At 39.5% G+C, this 26691-nt stretch overlaps 1 protein-coding gene across 1 annotated transcript; it reads left to right on the top strand.

Moving 5' to 3' along the window:
* The first annotated feature begins 2241 nt into the window (after positions 1-2241).
* Positions 2242-24495, top strand: LOC135073413 (protein O-mannosyl-transferase TMTC1-like). The gene is made up of 12 exons (XM_063967593.1): positions 2242-2372; positions 4135-4311; positions 7959-8148; positions 8578-8699; positions 8874-9038; positions 12676-12789; positions 15486-15629; positions 16065-16264; positions 16708-16873; positions 17441-17564; positions 18349-19427; positions 23445-24495. The coding sequence occupies exons 1-11, from the start codon at positions 2290-2292 to the stop codon at positions 18667-18669; spliced, it is 1806 nt and encodes a 601-aa protein (XP_063823663.1). The 5' UTR covers positions 2242-2289; the 3' UTR covers positions 18670-19427; positions 23445-24495.
* Positions 24496-26691: the final 2196 nt, after the last annotated feature.

Below are 26691 nucleotides of genomic sequence, written 5' to 3'. Positions count from 1 at the left end.
TTGTTGATTAACCTCTCTTATGGAGTGAGCACAGATCTGTGCATGACACAATGACTTTCGCATTGTTTTCTGGATCGGTTAATAATGACACAACAAGTTTCGGTATTTTTAGATCGATCCATTCTTTTGACATTTTGTTTACTTTTATAATTTGAGTAATTAAACAACAAAATTCAAAACCTAAGACCGCTGGATCAATTCAGTTAATGGTTATCTTTAAACATTTGCTTAAGTCTCAGGAAGGTCTTATAAGAAAAAAATAATAGGAAAAGTTTCCTGGTTCATTTATGTTCCGGGAAAACTGATCATCCCTTTTGTAAAGTAGCTTTTTCTTGTGTACCTAAGGGTATTTAATAACAGGACGATGTTTGTCAGGTCAGCAAATAATTATTTTTCAGTACAATTTCACACTGACTTTATGTGGATAAATGAGTATGAATATTATTTCTTTAAATATTTAAAATCTGCAACGTCAGCCTGTATGAGGTAGACGCTGACGACTGGACACAGTTTTTGACTAATGCAGTCGGGAACGCTACAGTGTTTCTGTATCTTCTTCTTCTCAGTCGGTACACTCTTGTCAGAGTGGTCGTGGTCATCATTTTGAATCACGATTCAGAGTGATGTTCCTCGTAATACGGCGCCATTCCTCGCGGACTGCAGCTTTCCGGGTACTTTCGCTAACCGAGCACTTAGTTGCGGCCTTGATCTGGTCCGTCCATCTCATTGGTGATCTACCACGTGGTCTGGTGCCCTCAACTTTTCCCTGCACTACGAGACGCTCTATGGAGTCATTACTGCGCCGAGATACATGGCCAAAGAAGGTTAAAATGCGTGACTGAACCTGTTTGACTGAGCGTGTTTCTGTATGTTAGTTGTTTTTGTTGCCAATAAAGTTGTATTTATTATTATTTTCGTCTATTGTTACAGACTGAACTACGCGCTGGCTGGCTTACGGCCGTGGTGGTGGCACGCGTGCAACGTGCTTTTGCACGCGGCGTGCTGCGCACTGGTCGTGCGCGCGTGTGTGACGGTAGCACGACTGCAGCGGCCTTTCGCTGCTCTGGCCGCGCTGCTGTTTGCGGTGCACCCGGTGCATACGGAGGCGGTAAGGTTTTGGAACTATCGTTCGTTCGTTTCAGCCTAATGACGTCCACTGCTGGACGAAGGCCTCCCCCAAGGATTTCCACAAAGACTGGTCCTGCGCTATCCGCATCCAGGCTCTTCCCTCGAACTTCACCAGATCATCGGTCCACCTAGTGAAAGGCCTGCACACGCTACGTCTTCTGGACCGTGCTCGCCACTCGAGAACTTTTCTGCCCCACCGGCCATCGTCTCTACGAGCTATGTGCCCTGCCCACTGTACCGCAGTGTCTCAACAAGTCTTTGACCAGTGTGTGCTGCCGGTGATGGTTTATGGATCTGAAACGTGGTCACTTACCATGGGCCTCATAAGAAGGCTCAAGGTCACCCAAAGGACGATGGAGAGGGCTATGCTCGGAGTTTTCCTGCGTGATCGAATCAGAAATGAGGAGACCCGCAGAATAGCTAAAATCTGATGAGTTTACTTGACACATTATGCTTATATTGCCTTTGATTTCAGTCATAATTATAATTAGCAGCTAGAGCACTTTTGCAGTAATTTTATCTGACAAATTGTACGGACGACATTGCATTACAGTTATTAGCTACATGGCTACGTATGCTACAGTTCTCGTAGTAGCCGTAGTAGCAGCCATAGTAGCTTGCTACGAGAGTAACGCTACGAGCTACGACAATTCAGACATTTTCGTAGTCGCAGAAACTTGTGATTTCAATTTCATATAGTAAATTAAGTTAAAACAATATGGCGTAATAACAAGGCGTTGTAAGTTAAAATTTCAAGGAGAATAACGTATAATATTTGTTGACAGGTAGCCGGCGTAGTTGGCAGAGCTGACGTGCTCGCCTGTATATTTTTCTTATCCTCGCTATTAGTGTACCATAGGTAAGTACAATAATGTTTGCTTTTTAATGTAATACTCTACTTAAATACTTTGTTTTTCACTTTGAAATATTCCATGCACTCCACAAAGATATTTTATTCCATTTTAAGCAAATTGTCCATTTGAAAAGTCACTTCATATTCGATGAGCGTTTCGATTCGCATAAAGCATCTAACAAGTTGATTGTTTTACAACAAATGATAGGTATTTTTTTATCATAACCACCTCAATTAAAACGTTTTATTGCAGACCTACCAGCAGCAAGAAGTGCGTTTGGCTCAGTATCACCCTCGGGGCTCTTAGCATGCTGGCCAAGGAGACTGGCGTCACTGTCCTACTGCTCAACTTGGCCTTCGACTTTTATAGGTGCTGGCCGTTTGTCAAGAGGTAAGAAGATTTTTCTTCGTTCGTTCGTCGTTCGTTTCAGACAAATGACGTCCACTGCTGGACAAAGGCCTCCACCAATGTTTTCCACAATTAATGGTCCTGCGCTGCCCACTTTGCACTGGAGGGAGCGAAACTTAACTTCGAACTATATTCTTCTGATTAATTTCGTTGCGGGTCTAATGACAGTTCAACTTTCTTCGGGACAAACTTGACCTTCACTGGTTGGGTTTTTATTGGCTTTAGCTATAGATCCTGGCTACACAGGAGTTGAAGCAGTGGTAATGAGAGGTGGGAATAGTCCCGTTTATCAGGGAGTTACTAGAGAAATAATAGAAGAAGCATCCAAGGACGAAATTACTATAATATTATTGTAGACAATAGGGATGATGACTGGGTAATGAAATCGAAATTCTATTTAGTCCGTCAGACAGATAATTAGAAAATATTAGACTCATATTTTTTAATTTTTTCCATAATCGAATAATTACAGTATTATATTGAGTTGAAATGTCGCGTGACGTCACTTTTGAGTAAAAATTCTACTCAAGCGTGACGTATCGCACCATTTCAACTCGATGTGCTACATCGATGTTATTATTTAATTATGAAAGAAAATAAAAAATATGAGTCTAATATTTTCTAATTATCTGTCTGACGGACAAATAATTGAAATTTTGTCATCCAGCCTATTATTGTAGACAATTTCTTCAACAATATATGTATATTATACTCCAAAATAAACTGCAGGTACATTGTCTCATTTAATTTATAAAGTTTTATCAACAGTCTTGACGCTAGACTTCTTTTCTGCTCAACCCAAAGGTAAACTGGTCGAGAATGCTTTAGCGCATTAAGTTCGCCTTATGTACAAATTTATTTTGGCATTAAAGTTTAAATAAATAAATAGACTCTAATGCCGTAGACAATTTAACAAACAATAATGTAATTTTCAGTCAAATATCTAAATTGCAGTTCAAAAGTTGAATGGACCAGGTTGATTGAGCTCGAATTATATATCTTCGTATATTTAAGATAATCTAATATAACCCTTTTAAAACTTTCCGTGCCTTTTGAGAGATGAAATATAAAGTGATTACGCGAGTTCGGGGAGCCTATAACAACATTTGAACTTCTTGTTAAGCCCTTGCTAAGTAATGTTGCGTGGATACAAATATTTAATCAGATTATGGAAATGCCCAATGTGTTTGCTAAATTGTTCCTAGTTGTTAGCATAAATAAACAACTTTACAAATAAAACTATTACTAAACCCTTTTAAAGATGAAAAGGGAAATAAAAAAGCGAAATATTTAAAGCTTTCTAACTAATTAGTGAAGCTTGCTTGGGAATGATTTACATGAGAATAAGATTCGAAGAATGAAAAGGCCTACCTTGGTATTATTCCCACCTCTCGTTCCCACCGCTGCAACTCCTGTGTAGCCAGGATCAGCTTGACCGCCATAAAAACCTAACCAATGAAGGTCAAGTTTGTCCCGGGGGACTTAAAAACGCCTACCTGTAATTATTTTAGTTTATGTAACGCAGACTAAAGACTAATTGAAGTGATATTAAGCTGGCCATTTTAAATACAGCAAAGGCGGAAATTACTCGAATGAAGACTGTGTTCTTCAAATTAAGACGTGTTTTAGAAAATGTAGTGTAGGACATCCACTTACTCGAAGGACCATCGACCTAAAAAAATAGTAGTTAGTGGTTGTTGAAATGATGGTGGTGATGATGAATAACTTTAATTTTTGTTCACAGGTCAATATGCTCGTTAAAAATAGAGAAGAAGTGCACCGGCCTATCAATACGAACGATCAAGGTGGTGGTGTCTCTCGCGCTGCTCATCTGTCTCAGGCTGGCGCTACTTCAGGGGACCTGGCCTACATTCTCCTCGCAGGACAACCCGGCTGCGTTTCATCCTAGCTTTTTTGTGAGGTTAGTTTCATAATTATCATCAATTCAGGTCACTTAGGCCCGGAACAGACGGTGAAACGCAACTGCAACGAAACTGGAACTTTCTGATGATTCTTATGAATGAAACTGAAACTGAAAGTTTCAAACTGGTCGCTTCATGTGTGGTCTCTCAACGGACGCTATGGCAGAAACTTAACTTAGATGCAACTCAAAAGTAACTAGCAGTTGCAGTTTTGTTGCAGTTGCGTTTCACCGACAATGGTGACTGAGTTTGTTGCGGTGCTTCTTCTCAGCACTTGCCAAATGTTTGTCTCGAAGCTGGTAGGGCAAAAAAAGAATGAGACATGTATAGGCTCCTTAAGAGCATTTGACGATTTGCAAGTACTAATTTAATTAGTCTAATAAACAAATAAAGATAATTTTGATTTTGATTTTGACTTTACCGTCTGTTCTGGGCATTAAGGTCACAGCACACTTATTAACCCGGAAAGGGATTAACACCGTATCCTATACGATAATAACTGAGGCGAGGCGTTTACATTATGGTGTAGATAAGTGTGCGTTGCAGTTCGGAGTTTCATACGAAGAATACTGACCACCTCTTGTTGATACGGTTACGATTCGCTTCCGAGTTGATAAGTGTAATTCGTCCTTTAGTCTCCTGTCATCCTGCAGAAGCAGGACTACCCTTTCTAATGTACCAGAGGAAAATGGATGATTTGGCTCCTCACACTGGCCAAACGGTTTCAGGAGGCTGGAATGATGATTATGTTTAACTTAAATGTATGCTTCTCAATGTATTCATATTACACTCGGCATCAAATAAATCGCACCTCCCGCAACAAGCACTTCTCAAACGTATGCATCCCCACTTCCCACCAACATTGGTTCCATTTGAAAGCCTAGTTCTAAGCTTCATTTCATTAAAGGAAAGGTTTTTATCCTAAAAATGTGTTTTTAGAAGGATCCAGAGTCACTTCTTCAAAAAATAGGTAGTTACGCTTGAGCTAACTTTTATGGCTATAAAACTGTTAAATTGGGATTAATCGCTATCCATCTGTTAAAAAGGACACGTAAGATCATTATTTGGTTTTATAACCACAAAAATTGGTCTAATTGATCCCAGAGGTGAGCCCCAAGTGAGGCCTCTTTTCAAGTCACATTTATAGTACCTGTTAATTGTTTATAAAAAAAATTAATGTGTTTTTCTTTAAGTTTATTTATTGGGCTTTCAAATAACACCAATATTGTTGGGGCACTATGATTGTGTCAGAAGAAAATCTTTAAAGTTCGCGTCGCGGAAGGTGCGATTTATTTGATGTTGAGTATAGTTTGTATAACCCTCGTCAATGAACTTCAGAATGAAGAACTTTAGAGAAAACTGGCTAAGTGTCTAACTCGACAGATCCCGTGCTTTTGTAAAAGTTTCATAAACCTCCTACAGCAACAGTTACGTGAAAAAGAATAATTTTCTTAACTATTAACGTTTTTACAATGAAAAACTTTGTAAAAAACTACCTCAGTAAAAAAAACAGTAAAGTTATAAAGATAAATTTATCCGAAATCATATAATTAAGCAAATGCATAAATGTTGTATAAATTTAAATATTCGATTCCTACAACATCTCTGTAACATTGTAAAATGCATGAAAAAAAAAACCGGCCAAGTGCGAGTCGGGCTCGCACACCGAGGGTTCCGCCGTACAAACGTAGCGGTTTACAATTTATGACGTATTAAATCAAATTACTTACTTGATTCCGTTGCGAGTAGTGGCGAATTTCAAAATATGCGGTATGATTATTTTTTATTTATTTATTTTTCCTATATTTGCATTATAGGTAGGTACCTACCTCAGCGTTTTGAATTTTTGCGTTGATTTAGAATTTCTCACAGTTTAGAGGCAATTAGATTTAAGAAGTGTTTGATATGAATTTCAACTTTAATATCTCTACGCGTTCATGTGAAAAAGGGTAGGTAGTAAGTTTATAATTATTAAAAAATATTTTATGTCATGTAAGCAAAAATAATATTTTAAATTTTATATAACTTCAAATTTATCATTTTCGCAATTTTTCCTTTATCTGTACTATATAACGTTGCTTCGTGCCGAATTTCAAGATTCTGAGTTCACAGGAAGTACCTTGTAGGTTTTGATTCCCTAGCGTGTGACGGAAATTCGTCTAAGGTGTCGGTATAAACTGCTGTATCTTTTGATCGCGTTAACTTAGAAGTTTGATTTTTTTACTTCTTAAAGGGACAATAGATCTAGGTATTTGGTATAAATTTCAATTTGATACCTTTATTCGTTCGTGAGAAATAAGGTAGTAAGTTTCATTTTATTAAAATATTTTTATTATATTATATAACTAAAAAAATGTAATTTTCGCAATTTTTCCTATATTTGCATTATATGACAATGCTTTATGCCAAATTTCAAGATTCTGAGTTTACGGGAAGTATCCTGTAGGTTTTGATTCCTTTGCGAGTGTCGAAAATTTGTTGAAAATATCGACATAATCGGCTGTATCTTTTGATTGGCTTGGCTTAGAAGTTTGATATTTTCACAGCTTAAAGGGACAATAGACCTGAGTATTTCATGTGAATTTCAGCTTGATACGTTCACGCGTTCTTGAGATAAAGGGTCTTGACAGACGGACGGACAGACGGACAACAAAGTGATCCTATAAGGGTTCCGTTTTTTCCTTTTGAGGTACGGAACCCTAAAGACGAGCGGTCGGGGGGTCGCAATATATTTTTTCATACTAGGGGGGTCGCGTCATGAAAAAGATTGAAAAACACTGGCATAAACAATTACCACAGATCTGCCCGCGATAAATTCACTCGTCACGCAAACAAATGATCAGCTAGCTAATGTACCTACGCTAGATAGTCGTTAGTTTTTATCTATAATGATGACAAACTTTTATTAATATTAAAGTTGTGATGATTGAGAATTAATTTTCTTTTTCCATGTCGTTCGTGTCTGTCAAAAGACAAAGTTACGGTGGTTGAAATTAAACACTATATTTAGGTCTAAATGAAAATCAATTACATGTTTGAGGTAGCCATTATGATTTCGATGGAAAAATCCACCGCATAGTTAAATACAAGCTGGGTACTTTTAAATTACAATAGTATCTAGGTAAACTTTTTATAATACAAATACACTAACGGGTGTAAAAAATATGAAAACTGCTTTAGTCCAGTATTCTAAAAACGAAACAAACAGACCCCCTTATTAAAAAAAATTAAACCCGGGACGAACACTGGTGACATTTATGGAATTTATGGAATTGACGTTTATAGATGACCCACGCTGAACTGTCCCACCAAACTCAGTGATAGGGGGGCGCTACCATCGTTCAACTATATGGTTTCCAACATGGCAAAAATCGGAACCAGCGATCCGGTATTGACGAGGCGCCCCACTATCAATGTCATGGATAGGCCAGTTCAGTGTTTTGGAACTATAGTATGGACTAAAAGTCAATTTACACCAGAGTTCAACCAGAGTCTAACTTTTTGTAATAACCGCGGGGAGAGAGCTTAACAGTTGAAAGTTTAATAGTACACGTGGGAAACAACAATATAAAAAATACGCCAAAAAACGAACGATGACACAACTATTTTAAATCTCACTTTGGCCTAACTCCAAGCATCCTTCCAGGCTGATGACCTTCTGCTACCTGGCAGCGTTCAACTGGTGGCTACTCCTGTGCCCCTGGACGCTGAGCCACGACTGGCAGATGGGGTCGGTGCCGCTCATCACCAGTGGCTGGGACCCTAGGAACCTGCTCACTTGTGCTGCGTTTGGGGCACTGCTGCTGTTGTGCTATAGGTGCATTGCAGACTTGGAGGTTGGTATCGCAAACACGACTTTTACTCGTAATGCCTTTTAGGGTTGACGATTGGGTACAGTTTATTGTATTCGACAAGGCAGTCCAAGAACTATAATGTAACTATTTTACTATGCACTACCTAAACGACACTCATGCTATGATTTGAAATAAACCTGTTGCATATTAATAATGCTACTCGGTGCCAGAGTGCTACCAGAATTAAACATAAGTCATATGCAATGGTTAAGATTTAATTGTATGTCTAAATAAATAAAAAACTTAAAAGTTTCGATGACTTGTAAAGTTATTGGTAATGACAAACTTGATAATGTTAACGCCTAAAGGCTTAGTTATCACGTTTCACTAGATTCCAGTGTTCACTATCATCTGAACATTAATTTGTCAGTTTTTAGGAATCCATCAATGAATGACTTCTTTTCTCACTAGGTACAGAGGCACACGCCAGCTGTAATCGGTCTGCTACTGCTCGTGGTGCCTTTCGTGCCGGCCAGTAACCTGCTCGTCACCGTCGGCTTCGTCATCGCAGAGAGGGTGCTGTATATACCCAGGTAAATATAACTCCTGTACAGCCAGGATCTATGGTTTAGACGCCAATGAACTTGTTGCTAAGCTGAAGTATGAGTCCATAAAGAATTCAGATTGAAAAGGACTAAAAATTCTGCAACTTATTGAGATTGTAAAGGACTAAAAGTGCTCTCCTAACGTTTGTATTTTGCCCACAGTGTAGGCAGCGTGATCATCACAGCCTACGGCGTCCAGCTTATGTGGTGTTCCAAGCCGGGCACCAAAGCCATCCTGGTGGTGGGCCTGGCAGTCCTCGCAGCCAGTAGCGTGGCGAGGACCTACCGAAGGAACGCGGATTGGCGGGACCGCGCCACGTTGCTAAGGTAAGCTATTGTGTATACAGTGTAGGCAGCGTGATCATCACAGCCTACGGCGTCCAGCTCATGTGGTATTCCAAGCCCGGCACCAAAGCCATCTTAGTGGTGGGTCTGGCTGTCCTCGCAGCCAGTAGCGTGGCGAGGACTTACCGAAGGAACGCGGATTGGCGAGACCACGCCACATTGTTAAGGTAAGATATTTTTAGACAAACTACAGGGGAATAAAGGTCGCGGGAGGTGCCTGGATGCGAGCGGCGCAAGACCGGTCTTTGTGGAAATCCTTGGGGGAAGCCTTTGTCCAGCAGTCTTTCGGCTGAAACGAACGAATGAACAGGCGGATAGTTAGGTCGGGCTCTAAATCGATATTTTTATCGGCCTGTTTTGAACAACGTTTTTTATCTGCCTATTCCTCATAAAAATTAGAAGCCAACCAAACTATCAGCCGATAAAAAGTGTGTAGAGGTAGTCTGCGAGGACGCTTAGTCAAGGGCTTCGTCGTTGTGATAAAAATTTGAAAATAATTACTTTACAGAAGCTGAAATATAAATCCCACCAAAAAAATTCTGTAAAAAACTAGCCAAGTCTCGATGGAGCTGCTTGTTTATCTCTAAAAAGTAATGAAATCTAGACAAAGTCGTGCCAAGTCTATGGTTCTTAACTGCGATTTCTTTATTATTATAGTTAATGTTGTGTGACTTGGCCGTTGAAGGGTACAAAACCAGGTGCTCCATGACACCATTGCACCAATCTGTTGCCAGAACCGCTACCCATTGACGATGGAAAATTGCCACTTGGAAAACGTTGATTTAATAACCAGTCAATTGTAGGCTTAATAAAGCTGCGTATTTCAATAATACTTATGAATGATTATTGATTATCTTAATAAAGATTGTTCAACGGCCAAGTCACACAACATTAACTATAATAATAAAGAAATCGCATAGAGTGAACTTCTGATGTCGATTCTGAGATCTTTTCTGCTCCACAATAATAAACGTAAAATAATATTAAATATTATATTATTACGAGAATACCATCAGTTTTATAATTCAATAGAGCTCGCTGAGTATAAACTCCATAAAGTCGCGTTACGAGTTCTTCCCGGTCAGAAATACAAGTAAAGCCAAGACCACACTTGGCCACAAGAAATTCATAAAGTAATTTTTGTGACATTCTAATATTAGATTTTTTGCCCTGAGACTGTTGTAAAGGTAACGATTGTTTTATACACCACAGTAGAACTTCAAAATCACAATAGTTTTTTTAAGAAGAACAACACGTCGTTGAAGCAGACTTCTATCGTGTTTTTGAGAGATATAAAACGAAACGTGTCGTCTTCCTTTAACAATCTTTATTTCGTTTTAATAAAATCGCATTCATTGTCAGTTTTTATAATTTTTGGACGTACAAAAGCACAATACATTGTAATAATATTTTCAATCCTATATAACAATTTCTATCATTGTATCTCGTGCCTCACTTTAAACACCAATGTGAGTCCACCCTTACACCGGACCCCGTAGCTTTATGGTTCAATTTCATCACTTCTAATGAGCAGTTATTGCATGTTTATGGCGATACCTTCCCATAACGGTTTCGTTTAAGGGGGGAGTTGTTCGTTTATTCGGCTTTGATAACTAATCATTGTTCGGGCAATATTTTATGGGAACAGCTAATTGGCCTGTCATCGACACAAAAGTCCGCTGCGGTCGATACTATACAGCTTATGGAATATTTGTTCTTTTGATACCCTTATATGCGTTGTTATTTTCCTGTTATTTTGCTGTTAATACCGTTATAAATGTATATTCAAAGATATATTAGGTATGTTGTTTTACATTTAACGTAATAAATAAGATGTATAACTCCTGTTGTTAAATTCCTATCTACAATGCTAGCGACCCGCCCTTACTTCGCACAGGTACAATGTATTATACTTACTTTTAAAAACTTTCCTCTAGCTAGAATCACTCTAACTATTGAAAAAACCGCATCAAAATCCGTTGCGTAGTTTCAAAGATCTAAGCATACCTAGGGCAGACAGACAGGAAAGAGACTGTTTTATAATATGTAGTGATAGTGATTCAAATTATTTATTTTGGTATACAAAGGTTCTTACATCTTCAACTACATAAAAAGAGGAAAAGTCTACCGATTGATAAAAGACCCTAACCAATAATAAATCCTTTAGGTGCCCTACCTACAATTTATCTTCTACCTACACCTAAACCCTACATAATGTGATTTGAATAGTAAATTGACTGGTAAAAGGAATGCTAGGGTTTTATTTAGAACCATTCAAAGTAGAATTTTTAAAAAGATTTTCTTCAACATACCTATGTACCTACAACCCACTACCTATACGCTTGAATACTGCTAAATAACTTCTAAGAATTTGGGCCCGATTCCAATTTGTATGAAGAATCGGCCGGTACCAAATCGGTGTAATGTGCGCACTTTCATACATGTTCATACTGATTAACAGCCCGACAACTATCGGCCAACAAAAAGTCTGTAAGTAGTCTACAGCTAGGCTAAATCCTGGAATTGAAACTTGGCCTACTGGATGCAAGCATAAGGGGGCGTCCATTAATTACGTGAGACAATTTTGTAAATTTTGCAACCCCCCCACCCCCCTTGGTGAGATTTGGTGAGATTTTTCTAGACCCCCTCCCCCTCCCCAAAATCTCACGTGAGATTTGTTAAAATACATATTTGCAATGTAAATGGGTCATATCTATGCTTCGATTACGATTTAATTTAAAAAAAAGAATAATTTATTTCATCATTATTATCTTTAAATATATTGATTTTTTTAAATTTAAAATAACCCAGTTTTCTCGCAATTTGAATATTTTTCTTGCTGAAAAAAATTACGTGATATTTGTCGAGACCCCCCCTCTCCCCTACGTGAGATTTATAGACCCCCTCCCCCCCTCTCCCCCCTAAATGTCTCACGTAATTAATGGACGCAGCCTAAGAGAATTCTTTGTTTACTGGACGACTGACTGCAACGTAGAAAGTTGCAAGAAAAGCTTACTATTAAGCTACTATTATCCCAAAACTATACACAATTTTTTTTTTTTTTTTTTTTTTTATGTGATAGGAGGCAAACGAGCAAACGGATCACCTGATGGTAAGTGATTACCGTCGCCCATAGACACCCGCAGACCCAGGGGCGTTACAGGTGCGTTGCCGGCCTTTAAGGTAAAGATACGCTCTCCTCTTGAAAGCTTGCAGGTCGTATCCGTCCGGAAACACCGCAGACGACTTGCGATAGTCTTTCTCTACCCAAAATCCTCGGAATACAAAGACCAAAATCCTTCTAGAAACCAAAACTTAGTTATAGACTGCTAAATGGTTTTTGTTTAATGTTTATTTTGCTTTGTATCTATAGAAATAAATAGCATTTAGTTGGTATTTTACCCATTTGTTTATTCCAAACTCCGCAGCGCATTCAGAACTTTTCAAATAACGAGTAATACTTTAACACTTTAAACCGAACATGAAAAATTAAACTGCATAACGGCTGTTTATTTAAAACACGTCGCAAACGCTTACCGCGCCTTACACTTTGCAATATTCGCATTGCCGACGCCGCGTTAGCTCTAAATTACCTCTAAATGTGTTTTGTTTGTTCCAGGGCGGATTTAGTGACTTTGCCGCAGAACGCCAAACTGCACTACAACTTGGGCAACTTTCTGCGCGAAACTGAACAGCAGGAGAGCGCTATCAAACATTATAAAGAGGCGTTGAGGTAACAAAGACGTTCGCCGTAACGGGAGGTACACAGACTAAGTTAGGCTTTAGGGTTGATTAATATGTAGGCATATGCAACGAAAGTTAATTTAATTGTACAACTGTAACTTGTAATAGACAGTTTAACTTTTCCCTGGGACAAACTTGTCCTTCACTGGTTGGGTTTTTATTGGCGGTCAAGCTGTAGATCCTGGCTACATAAGAGCAGCGGTGGGAACGAGAGGTGGGAATAGTCCCGTTAGTACCGTGTAATAATGTATGTTCAAAATACATACTTTGACAACAAACTGGAAAATCAACCACGTATAGTTTGAAAACATTGGAAATATCTACAGGAACATGAACAAATGAACATATAGATTTTTTTACATAGTTAAAATCGTTTGACAGCCCTAAGTCATTGTAGATAGGGACATCTAAATTGACGCGTCAACCAAAGTTGAAAAACATGCATCAGTTTTGTCAAAGCATTTCAACGTACAGTCAACGACAAACATTGTTTCCTTGTTAGAAACAATTTTCGTGGGGTGGTAAAACAATTTGAACGTGCAGATTTTTGCTTTATAGAATTAACTTTTATTTTATAAGCCAAATGGACGGTTTAACGTGCCTTATGATTATGATAGACTGGAATCTTATTTCCTCATTCACAATGAAGTTGATTTAAATCAAAATGTCCTAGCCAAGCAATTTTGCACTGACGTGTTCCTCCTAAGAATTAAACCCAAAACCTCTGAGCCTAAATCACTAACGACCGGACTACAATGGTGTTTTTGCGTAGAATGTTTTAAATTGAATTATCTTTCAATACGTCTATGGCTTACTCAGTCAGTGCCTGAGATATGAGAGTGGCACGTGACGGGTGACATTGACATATTATGACATGACAGAGCATACAAAATCACTTTTGAAGTGAAGCGGTGTTTCCGGACGGATACTACCTGCAAGCTTTCAAGAAGAGAGCGTGTCTTCACCTTAAAGGCCGGCAACGCACCTGTAACGCCCCTGGGACTGCGGGTGTCTATGGGCGACGGTAATCACTTACCATCAGGTGATCCTTGGCCTCATAAGAAGGCTCAAGGTCACCCAAAGGGCGATGGAGCGGGCTATGCTCGGAGTTTCCCTGCGTGATCGAATCAGAAATGAGGAGATCCGCAGGAGAACCAAAGTAACCGACATAGCTCGCAGAATTGCTAAAATCAAGTGGCAGTGGGCGGGGCACATAGCTCGTAGAGACGATGGCCGTTGGGGCAGGAAAGTTCTCGAGTGGCGACCACGGGCTGGAAGACGTAGCGTGGGCAGGCCTCCTACTAGGTGGACCGACGATCTGGTGAAGGTCGCGGGAAGAGCCTGGATGCGGGCAGCGCAGGTCCGTTCATTGTGGAAAACCTTGGGGGAGGCCTTTGTCCAGCAGTGGACGTCATTTGGCTGTAAACGAACGAACGAACGAACAGGTGATCCTTCTGCTCGTTTGCCTCCTGTCACATTAAAAAAAAGTCTCGCTGACGTTTGACGACCCAAAATCCCGTGCCGGTCCCATACCTCAGGCAAAGAGCTAGACCTATTAATAAAATTATTTTATGATTCTATTCTTGAGTGAAATCCCAAGCAGCAAGGACTAAGGAGCAACTTGAAATAGTTTTACTCGTCTCGCGACTAATTCCTTTCAGCGAACATTTTAACATAAAGTGCAAATTGTTGCGTTTGTAGCATAGCATTAAAGTAGTTAAAAATGTTACAATTATATTCAAACCTTAGAAGAGATAATTTACTTAACCAGCTCATTTACTTAACACTGCACAGTGCCATAATAAAAAAGAGAATGTCGTTCTAACATAACTGCGTTTTTCATTGTTAAGTCATTCATGAGTTCAATGCTACCTCCGAGCAATTTTATTCAATTCAACTCTATTCTTACGTCATCATAACTGTCAAGGCCTATTCAGACCTAAGCGGTATTCGCTACCGTCTGCGGCAGAGAAAACCCAGTGGGTATGCGGTAATAATATTGTTCAGACCTAAGCGGTATTCGCTACCGCGTGGTATGTACCTCTACCCACAGCGGCAGCGAATATCGCTCAGGTCGCTCTAGCCGCGATACTTGATACTAAATACCTGAGCGAAACCCGCGCGGTATGTACCTCTACCCACAGCGGCAGCGAATATCGCTCAGGTTTGAATAGGCCTTTATCAAAAAGAGGGACATTCAATGCAAAAAGTTTTCGTTTGTTTCAATTTGGTTTCAATGACAACTTTGTTCAGACCGGGACCTCACTGCCAGCATTCAATAAACGCTTTTAGTTCAAACGAACGAACATTGAATACCTACCCAACTTTTTGAGTAAAGTACGGCCAACGAGAAGCGATACCAAATGTAAACAAACCTAATGTCATGGATGAACACACAAGATGGGAAGATAAAGATGACCCACGCTGAACTGTCCCACCAAACTCAATGACAGGGGGGCGTTCAACTTTATGGTTTCCAACATGGCAAAAATCGAAACCAGCGATCCGGTATTGACGGTGGCGCCCCACTGTCAATGTCATGCATAGAACAGTTCAGTATTTTGGAACTATACAGAATATATTGTCAACTCGACAGTCGTATCGACCTTTTGTATCGCTGCTAGTTGGCCGTACTTTAGACGAACTTGTTGAAGTTTTGGCTGATAAAATATTGGTGTTATGCAGACTATGGCCAAGCTACGCCAGCGCTCACAACAATATTGGCACCCTCGTGACCGGGTCTGACAACGCCGAGCAGCACTTCTTGCAGGCCATCAAGTTCAACAAGTACCACGTCAACGCGCATTACAACTTGGGGAAGCTTTACAAGTAAGAAAGTAATATTATTCGTTGGCAATAATGTGTTTTTATACAGGTACTGAAAGATGGCAGATTGAGATATTTATATAAACTTATGATAACTCCTGTTTGTGAACTCATATTTACGAAGTTTTAGAATTTTTGATTTATTTTGAATTTTGTATGAGTAAACAATCTTCGCGGGAACTTTGGTCGGTCACAAAGGTTTAATTATTACCAGGATTAATATCACTAGCAATAGTAATGATAGATTCAACATACAAATCTCCAAGTTCTATTTCACGCCTTTTAAGATTTTTTTTGCGACATAAGCTTGCATATTTCCTGTCCTTAGGTCCCATGTACCATCATTCTTTAGGTCATCACTAACCTTTATAAATCTTCGAAGAATCCAACCACAGAATATATCCTCAAATCGTCACTACAGACTGATTATATTTTTAGAAAAAGCGGGCGCACCTCACAAGCAGTTGCCATGCTAGAGAAGTGCATCTGGCTGCAGCCTCGCTTCGTGCAAGCTCATGTCGAGCTGCTGACCCTTAAGCCTGAGAGGGAGAAGCACGCCATCCTCGTCAAGCTGGTGGAGTTGGAGCCTAACAACTGGGAGCACTTCATGCTTTACGGGGACTGGTTGAAGACGAAAGGCAAGTGATATTGAATGCTGATTGAATTACTGTTACTTCCCACAGACTACAATTTTTTAAAAATAGTTGGTGGGGTACTGATAAAGGAACGGCTGATACCAAATGTGCGCATTTTCTTACTTTTTCATATTGATTAACATCCAGACTATATTAATGGCCAACAAAAAAATCTGTAGTCTACGCTTGTACCTTACTAATTAGTAATTTTATGTTCTTACATCGATATCCAACCAAATTTCTAAAATTCTCAATCATTAACTTGTAGAAATAAAAAAATTACGTTGTTAAGTTACAATACCCCGTTACTTTCACCAAATACTAAGAACTCGTTACACCTTAATTCTAAAACATCTAAGTATCTTTGAAATCTTGGACTTTACAATTCCCAAAATTCAAATATCGTCCACCAATATCGACAATATTCCAACAAATTCCATTTTCAGGGCTCGCGGCGCCAGCATCAAAGTTCTACCTGGAATCACTAAGACTGAGTTTTCGGAATCGCAACGTGGAGAAGCCAATCCGAGGAGACCTAATCTCGTTCAGATCGACAGCTTTAATGCTAAGGTCGTTAGGACAAAAGTCTAGGATCCTTCAGGTCCTAACAAGGTAAAAGTCTAATACAAGTTTGGAAATTGTGTTTCGACTGTTCTGAATATGTAACAAGATGTAGAGTGGATACTGCGGTGTAATGAGAAATGACAAACTAGACCTTGTGATACGTAACTTATATTACAAGTGATTTACTTGGTTGCGTATTAATCTGCCTTTCAAATTGAATAGTATTGCGAGCGTTAGATATTCAGTGAATTCTTTCAGGTTACAATACAGTTGCATTTGTAAGATTCTTGCAATTTAACTACTGTAATTAAACTGGAAATATTTCATTTCTGCCAATAGTGACGGAGTTTCTTGTGCGAGAGTGAAAATAATCTAAGCACTTACCACTTTATTGTACCAAAGCAGTACCTAGTAGATCCCAAATTAAATTGCGACGTGTAAAAGCGCTTTTTAAAGCTTGAGTTTATTAAGGCTGAGTTGCTGATGATGATGATGATGATGATGATGATGATGATGATGATGATGATGATGATGATGATGATGATGATGATGATGATGATGATGATGATGATGATGATGATGATGATGATGATTATGATGATGATATGACTTTAGATGGCACACATGGCGTCGCGGCTGGCCCAGCGCTGCGGCGGCGCATATGTATCTGAGGGACTGGCGACTGAAGATGGAGCTGGAAGGCCGCGTGAGGATATACTCGCAGGCTGTCAACCCTACGGTAGGTCCTAACATAAGGTTAACAACTAAACAATATTGAAACTAAAGAATATTGTGGCCGTTTGCGAACGCATACGTACGGGTATTATACAGGGTGTTAGGTAAATGGGTATAGGTATGAGCCGACACTAGCCCATGTTAACATGGTCATATAAATGGTATAGTGAAGTCAGAAAATTGATATCTTCATTTTAATTATTTTACAAAATAAATTTTATAAAATGATATGTATGAAAATTAAAATAATTAAAATGAAGATATCAATTTTCTGTCTTCACCATACCATTTATATGACCATGGGCTAGTGTCGGCTCATATACCTATTTAGTTACCTAACACCCTGTATTAACACGAGTACGAACAGAAATGACCCATAAGTAGTTTAAATAAAAAAAATATTAACGTCGATTCAATCGTTGACCGCGCTTGATTGCAGTCAAAAACGTCATAATTTTAATAGCGCTTTACTTTGAATGTTTTTAATAAAGATTCTTTAAAAAGCTTTTATGCCATTTTTAATCTATAAGTTTTTGTATTCGATCATGACTTTGCATCGTTCCCCTATATTTGTAGCGAACTGATAGGTAGTAGCGCTACTATTCAGTAGACTGCTGACCTAGTTCGGTTTCCTGAAAACCGCTAAATGCAAACAACTCAAACCCTTTCGCTGTGACCATCTATGAAGACCAAATTTTAGCTATAGACTTTTAAAACACCAATACAAATAGTATTTCCGATCATATTTTGTGTTATTTTTTTAATAAATTAATGTTTTTCCCGTACAGAAATCAACAAAATGCTTCGACCACACGCAGCTCTCAATCGAGGAAAAGCAAGAAAACAGCCCGAGCCCGGAAGAGAAACGCCACATAGATGCGCTCAGTCGCGTCAGTGCAAGTGATATTAGTGAGACAAAATCGTGCGAACAAAAGACATGCGGGACCAAAAAACGCAGCCTGTCCATCTCAAGCCAAATAAAGACAACGCATAACAAATCAGAAATTGGACTGAAAAAAAAGTGTGTGCATAGAAAAGACGATAAGGGGAAGGGCGTGATACCGAACATTGCGGCGCCTCTCGAACACATACTTATGAAGACATTTTAGGTTTAACAAAGTGTGATATTTAAGAGTGACCGTCTGTTTAGTTTAGCAAGGGTGCCGATGCTACAATCATTCGATTTTGTGTACACAATTTCATTCATATTAGAAGACACTAGAAACATCTGCTACTTCTCTGTCCCATGAATTAAATATCTCTTTTTTATGCCTACGTTCTGAATGCTAACATAAATAAGTGTTCACCTAATTTATATCTGTCATTGTAGATGATTTTTTTATTAACTTTTTTCATAAACTACATTTTTGTCGCATCTCTGTGGCACCGGCGCCCACTGCCCAGCGTTTGAAGTAGTCAACATTCGCTTGCGACTTTTTTTATTGATCTCAGGGACGTTAGATGTAAATGCCGACAATATCGCGAGGTTACTTAGTTAAGGCTAATCTAGTCGGTGGGTAGTATTCCATTACTTATCATCATATTTTCAGCTAGGTACATCATTCATTATATTTTGAGTAGTTAATACACGACGATGACCTCATAAAGGTAGCAAGAAGGCGCTTGATGCAGGCCGCAACCAACTGGCTATTGTGGAAATCATTGGGCGAGGCCTATGCTCAGCAGTGGACGACTGGACGTCCGATGGCTGAAATGATGATGATGATGATGAGTTGACACACTGTTCATTTGAAATACCTACGTATAAGAACTGTCAAAATTATGACTCTTGACTGAACTAAACTCATCAGTTCACGAACCCAATTAAACTTATTTATCAACTACCCAATTACATTATTACATATGGGTATGAAACGTGTCGTTTAAGAAAGAACTTCGTTTGGTTATACCACACCTTTTATTTTCACAAAATCATACAATGCCACACAGTGTTTCACAGTATTTCACTTACGACCGTACTAATCGACCGCCAGTGATCGAATGCCCGAGCAGCCAGAGGCTGTTGAGTCTAAACAGTGATATTGGGAGGGGAGAAAGTGTTACCAGTAGTGAAATAACGATAACGGAAACGTTATCGTTATTATAAATATTCCGCAACGCTATTTTGTTACAGTTGCCAGTAAAATAAATTGATAGTGGTATTTGGAATATTTGTAACAACTCGGCCATCCGATCACCAACGAGTCCCTTCGTTGGTTAATAACCTTTGAATAAAAATAGATATAATCAATATAAATCTATAACCTCCACTAACTTATAATTCTATACACATCTGAAAATAAGGCTCAAAATGAAAATATTTCATTTATAATAAATATTACTAAACACGTACGTTGATGTACTGATGTTGGTGTACCCACTGGATGTGGGCAGCGCAGGACCGTTCATTGTGGAAAACCTTGGGGGAGGCCTTTGTCCAGCAGTGGACGTCATTTGGCCGAAACGAACGAACGAAACACGTACGTACCGTCGTCACTACATCCTAATAATCATGTCCTAACAATCAACCAACAATCATAACCAGCCTAACAATCATGCCATTGTTTATATTACTTTAAATTAAAATAGAGATATTATCAATATAAATCTATAACCTTCATCATCGTCATCATCAACAGCCCTTTACAGTCCACTGCTGGACCTTACTAACTTATAATTCTCTAAACATCATAATTAAAATAATTCATTATATTAATCATTTATCCCTGGGCGGGACGTCCTTGTCCCAATTATGGCCATAGTCTCTAAAATCAAAAATACGAGACACATCATTGTTCCCGACCTATATCATTCATAAGCTTAGGGACTCGATCCCATGTTTATCACTGGTGATTGATTTTCCTTAGGCGGCACATCCTAGTGCCCGGCATGCCCACAATTACCAGCTTTACAATCATGCCATTGTTTACATTAAGCTCGAATCCTTTCGGGCCCACTATGAACACATGGACTTAATTATTCAGACTCGATCCCACGTTTATCACTGCAAGGACTGGCTATTGATTTTCACTAGGCGGCACATCCTAGTGCCCGGCATGCCCACAATAACCAGCTTTACAATCATGCCATTGTTTACATTAAGCTCGAATCCTTTCGGGCCCACTATGAACACATGTACTTAATTATTCAGACTCGATCCCACGTTTATCACTGCAAGGACTGGCTATTGATTTTCATTAGGCGGCACATCCTAGTGCCCGGCATGCCCACAATAACCAGCCTTACAATCATGCCATTGTTTATATTAAGCTCGAATCATTTCGAGCCCACTATAAACACATGGACGTTTAACCTTCTGTGATGGCTGCAATGTTCACTCTGACTCCGGCTCCGCGGCTCGACTTGTCGTGCGCTGCGACACGCAGTGCTGTACCTGCCACGGCGTGGTAACGGATCCCGGCTACGGCTGCGATCCTCGCGGCTCGACCGCGCGCCCAGCCGCTTGCTACGGCTGCGATCCTCGCGGCTCGACCGCGCGTCCAACCGCTTGCTGCGGCTGCGATCCTCGCGGCTCGACCGCGCGTCCAACCGCTTGCTGCGGCTGCGATCCTCGCGGCTCGACCGCGCGCCCAGCCGCTGGCAGCGGCTGCGACCCTCGTCCCATGGAAGACGATCGTGGTGACGCCTTCTTACTGGACGACGAAGATAGCTTCATCGGCTTGGCTCGCTTATTTCGTCGTCGGCTGACGGGCGTCCCGGTTGCTGTACCGGTTTCATCTTCAGACGTCATTGTCCTCAACTGTGAAATAAAGTTCTCGACGGAATAAACTGTACGACAAGCATCAACTCAACATTTTATTGGGGCTATGTTCACATCATATTAAACTCAAGTTTGATCCAAGATCAACATTAGAATCTAATAATCTATTGTTGGACAATTATTTTATGCTCTTTGTGCAAATCATGGTAATTCTACTGTTACATGTAACTATTTTACTGATTCTTCACAAATAAAGATTTTATGTTTGTGTTTTACTCAGTGTAACCTTCATACACAACTTTTATGTCGACTGGATGGCTCGCTTGACATACCAGCAAAATCTTACTGGAAGTCTGCAAGCACACCCATTACGTCTCCTAAATAGGCATACATAGCCCTTCAATATTAGGCGGGTATTCATTATATAAAAACTGAATAGGCTAAAAGTTAGTCATCAAGTTAAAAATAGAAACTAATACCAACTATGGACGCACCTTCACGCTTCATAATTAAAATCAAGGACGCATTGGCCCATCGGCACACTTGGCCGCTAACACTTCATAATTAAAATCAAGGACACATGGCCCATCGGCTTTAAGACTATAATATAAATCATTTGAAGAGCGCCGAAAACAAAGCCAGTGGTGCTAGCATTACAAAGCTTAATGCCAAGTCAGCTATCATACAGGCCACTTGCCGACGTGACCTCAATAACCATCTGCGTAGGATATGTGATGAATTGGAACAGCACTCCGATAAATATCAAACCAAAGATCTGCATGATAAGGTGCGATACATTACACGTCAATATAAACCTAAGTCGTGGGCTATTGAGGACATCGTTGGGACAACGGTTACGGAGTTATAGGATATCGTGAATGTGTGGAAGGAATATTGCCAATCACTCTTTTCCAGCCATTTGGCACCAAAATTTACAGGTTCTCCCCACAACATACGTCATGACCGTGAACCCGAAATCATGCGGGATGAAGTACGAGCAGCAATTAAACACCTTAAATGCAATAAAGCCATAGGTTGCGATGAAATCCCAATCGAGGTCCTCAAGGCGATGGGAGAATCTGGGGTTGATGTCTTATATATCATCTGCAGTAAAATATGGGAGACCGGAGAATTACCAAGAAGACTAAAGTCAGATTGATGAGATGCCTTGTGTTCCCAATCTTTCTCTATGGAGCCGAAACTTGGTCTCTGAGATTGCACGATCGCTGTAAAATCGATGCATCAGAGATGTGGTGCTGGAGACGCCTCCTAAAGATCCCGTGGACGGCATTTCGCACCAATGTATCCATCCTCAAAGAGTTTCCATGTTAAAGACAGACTATCGTCAACTGTGCAACTACGAATACTGAAATTCTTTGGTCACGTCTCTAGAAATGAGAACTCGATGGAGAGACTGGTAGTTCAGGGCCAGCTGGAAGGCAGAAGAGCACGCGGTCGATCGCCAACCCGCTGGATAGACGCCATCACAAGTACCCTTGAAAGCACCGATCTTGCACTTGAGATTACAAGTGAGTACACTCATTCTATACCAGCACTGCTAGCATAATTCTAGTCGTAAAGTGCTTTATTCAATAATACAAAGGGGAATGAGTAAACTGAATATTCTACTTGCTTAAATGATCAAGTCGCTTTGCCACATTTACCGGGAGTATCCCGGCCAAATTCAAAAAAGATCTTGGATCACATAAGGGTAATATAGGTCTTGTTGTGTTTCTCATGCATTAATATAATTTTAAACATTCAGTGGGCAAATGGGCGATAACAAAGCAACAAAAAAAAAGGGGTATAAAAACTGTTTACGTACCTTGTTACCGCTATCCCGCTTCTGAGATGAAACGTGTCGTTTAAGAAAGAACTTCGTTTGGTTATACCACACCTTTTATTTTCACAAAATCATACAATGCCACACAGTGTTTCACAGTATTTCACTTACGACCGTACTAATCGACCGCCAGTGATCGAATGCCCGAGCAGCCAGAGGCTGTTGAGTCTAAACAGTGATATTGGGAGGGGAGAAAGTGTTACCAGTAGTGAAATAACGATAACGGAAACGTTATCGTTATTATAAATATTCCGCAACGCTATTTTGTTACAGTTGCCAGTAAAATAAATTGATAGTGGTATTTGGAATATTTGTAACAGGTATAACAGCAAAAATCCGTTCAAAATAAGTGTAAATAAATAAATAATGAAAAAAAACAACATTCACTAGAACCAAATAGAGTTGTCAAGTCAATTTAAAATGCTCATCACAAATGGGTAGCACAATTCCAATTTCCAATAACAATTCAATTATTGCGTACTATTCCATATTGGCCTTTGTTTGGAAATACAAAGCTTTGGATCGTTTATGACTTTATGATAACAGTACGGTTTTAATTGCTTGATACTTAAAACAAATTAAAGAGACTGGCAACTAAGAATTAAGTTATTAAATGTCAACTTAATAGGTGGTTTTGTAACTATACGTCCATCAAACATTATCTACAATTTGAAGCAGACGTTAAAGTTATTAAAGTATAAGCGACATAATAATATTATTCTGGAAAAGAGGACTTCAGTTTCATAACTTTGAACAAATAGGGTTGAATAGAGTAAATACAGGGTGGGCCAAAAATGTTTGCAAATACAACGCTTGATTTCTCGAAAATGATTCGAGGTAGAGACGCGTGGGTAATCGGAAACTGTGCATAGATTCATGCGTTTTAGTCACTATGGAGCGCTTCATGAAAAAACATCTTTTTGTGTATTTTTTTTCCTAAAGTATCTTTAGAACTGAAAACGTTTTCGAGAAATCAAGTGTTGCTACTTGCAAATATTTTTTGACCCACCCTGTATACCTACTGCAAACAATAACCCTGTATACCTACTGAAAATATTTACGCTATATGATTGGTAATGGAATACCAAAACCGACAAACTTAGATAGATAACTAATTTAAACTATTTGTAGAGATTGAAATGAGAATATATTTTTGTCAAAGTTGGATTAGGTGGTTTGTAATAAACGCGCACTAAGTTTTTACGCTAGCGTTAGAATATCGTTGCTCTGTGTCGTCAACATAGAAAAAAAACAAAAGAGATTTAACAAAACAAAAAAACATCGCATGTGAATGCAGTAAAACATTCAATAAAGTTCATTTTTTGTGGTTTTAGCAAAATATAAACAAAAAATATAACAATAAAACAAAAAAACATCACAATGTGAATGCAGTAAAACATTCGATAGAGTTCATAGTTCTGTGGTTTTTCCGATTTATCCTCAAAACGATTTTATTCTACTACAGTGTCTATTATTAGTTTCTCTGACTCATACTTAAATTGAATGTACTAGACTATATGCCTCTAATACAATCTTAAGTATGCATTTGTATAAAAAAACACTCGAAGAACTGGTATTATTAAACGTATTTTGAAAATATGCTCAAAATTCACCAGTAATAGATTCAAGCATATTGAAAATGAAAATGAAAATGAAAATGAAAATTTTTTATTGCTACACTAAAAAATAAATTACGTACATGTGAATGGGTACACAGAAATAAAGAAAAAAAGAAAAAGTTATAAATAAAATTTGAATCTTATGATGTTACACTTTTGTAGGTAGGTAAGCAAAAGGTACCAGTCTCAGCATAATGCTGAGCTACAAGCTCAGCGCTGATTTTCAGACTGGCCCTGAAAATGGTCGGTTGGGTTGGGAGGATAGTGTGTTTTTTTTGAGGCACATGTTAATTTTCTGTGGCGGTGTAGGTGTTTGAGTGTTTTCTAAGTGTTTTGTGTTGTTGTTTTGTGTTATTAGGTGTTTTGTGTTTTTTAATATCGAAATGCAAGTTAGGGTGTGTGTTTCGTGCGTTGGCGCTGTGGGGGTTTTGCATAGACCAGTGACTTCTTCCGTTGCTCAACAAGTAAGTGGGAGCGGACAAGTTGTTTGAACTTATAAAGTGGCATTGGTTCTCGCATTGGTGGCGGTAAGTCGTTCCACACTTTGCTAGCGGCGAATTTGAATCCCCCCCTGGCCAACACAGTTCTGTGTTTAGGTATAATGAGACTTGTTTCTCTATGGCTTCTCAGAGATTTACCATGACCGTCTTTTACCCAGTCCAGTTTGTCAAATAGATATAATGGTCTCTGGTATTCTATTATTTTACGGGTAGTGACAGCAAGGTGTAACAGTCTTCGATTTTCCATATTTAGCTTTCCTTTGCTATTGAGGTAAGGCGTTATGTGTGCTCGTTTGGGAATGTTAGTTATGAAACGCATGCATGCATTCTGAACCCGCTGTATGCTTCTCTTCGTCTGTTCCAGGAGTCTCGGTCCATACACTATGTCACAGTAGTTGAACTGTGACAAAACCAAGGTTTCTGTAAGAATCTCTCTGGTGTTCTCAGATAAGTGCTTTCTTAACCTGTACAGTGATTTAAGACGATAGAAGGCATTTCTGATCTTGGTGTTAATGTACTCCACATAACGCATCTCTCCATCTACAATCATTCCAAGGTTCTTAGCGTGCTGCATCCGTGTTATTGGCTCGCTTCCTATGAGGACTTTTGGATCCTGTTCAATTATTTTCTGACACTGCCACTTACTACCCATCACGATGAATTGCGATTTTGATGGGTTCAGAATCAGGTTGTTGCTATTAGACCATTCGGACACGATTTTCAGATCACCGTTTATGCGTTCTATAGAGGAGCTCAGTTCTTGGGGTGAGAAGGAGTAATACAACTGCGTATCATCGGCGTATAAGTGAGTCTCGCAGTGCCTCAAGTTCCCCACAAGGTCTGCAGTGTAGAGAATGAACAGCAACGGGCTTAGTATCGAGCCTTGGGGCGTGCCCCTGCTGATCACTTTCACATCTGACTTTATAAGTGATCCATTGTCCGTTTGCACCTCTACGTATTGGCTTCTACCTGTGAGGAACGATTGGAACCATTCACAAGATTCTCTGGATATTCCGTAGTGTGCCATTTTGGATAGAAGCAGGTTTGGGTTAAGGCAGTCGAAGGCTCGTGAAAAATCCAGTAAAACAAGGATGCTACCCATTCCCCGGTCCGAAGCTATAATTATATCGTCGGTCACCTTAGCTAATGCTGTTGCAGTTCCATGTTTACTTCGGAATCCTGACTGACCAACTGGTAATAATTGTTTTTCCTCGAGATACTTGGACAACTGTTCACAGACCACTCTCTCTATCACCTTTGAGAGTACCGGGAGAATACTGATCGGTCGCAAGTCCTTATAGTCCTCAACCTTGCTCGTTTTCGGTATCGGTCTTACTTTTGCCAGTTTCCACGCACTTGGGAAAACAGCAGTCTCTATGGATGAGTTTATAATATGGGTAATTATCGGCAAGGTTATGTGCAGTGTAAGGCGTAGCATATCAATTGAT

The sequence above is a fragment of the Ostrinia nubilalis genome, chromosome 7 (assembly GCF_963855985.1).
Source record: "Ostrinia nubilalis chromosome 7, ilOstNubi1.1, whole genome shotgun sequence".
Taxonomy (NCBI): domain Eukaryota; kingdom Metazoa; phylum Arthropoda; class Insecta; order Lepidoptera; family Crambidae; genus Ostrinia; species Ostrinia nubilalis.
Note: the sequence above shows the minus strand (reverse complement) of the source record. Positions and strands in the feature narration are given on the sequence as shown.

Bases quoted from the DNA above. Each gene is read 5' to 3' on its own strand.
- LOC135073413 (XM_063967593.1), top strand. From the start codon at position 2,290: ATGCTGGCCAAGGAGACTGGCGTCACTGTCCTACTGCTCAACTTGGCC. The intron at 8,149-8,577 runs GTTGGTATCGCA...TTTTCTCACTAG, and splicing joins GGTGCATTGCAGACTTGGAG to GTACAGAGGCACACGCCAGC. The intron at 16,265-16,707 runs GCAAGTGATATT...TTCCATTTTCAG, and splicing joins GGACTGGTTGAAGACGAAAG to GGCTCGCGGCGCCAGCATCA.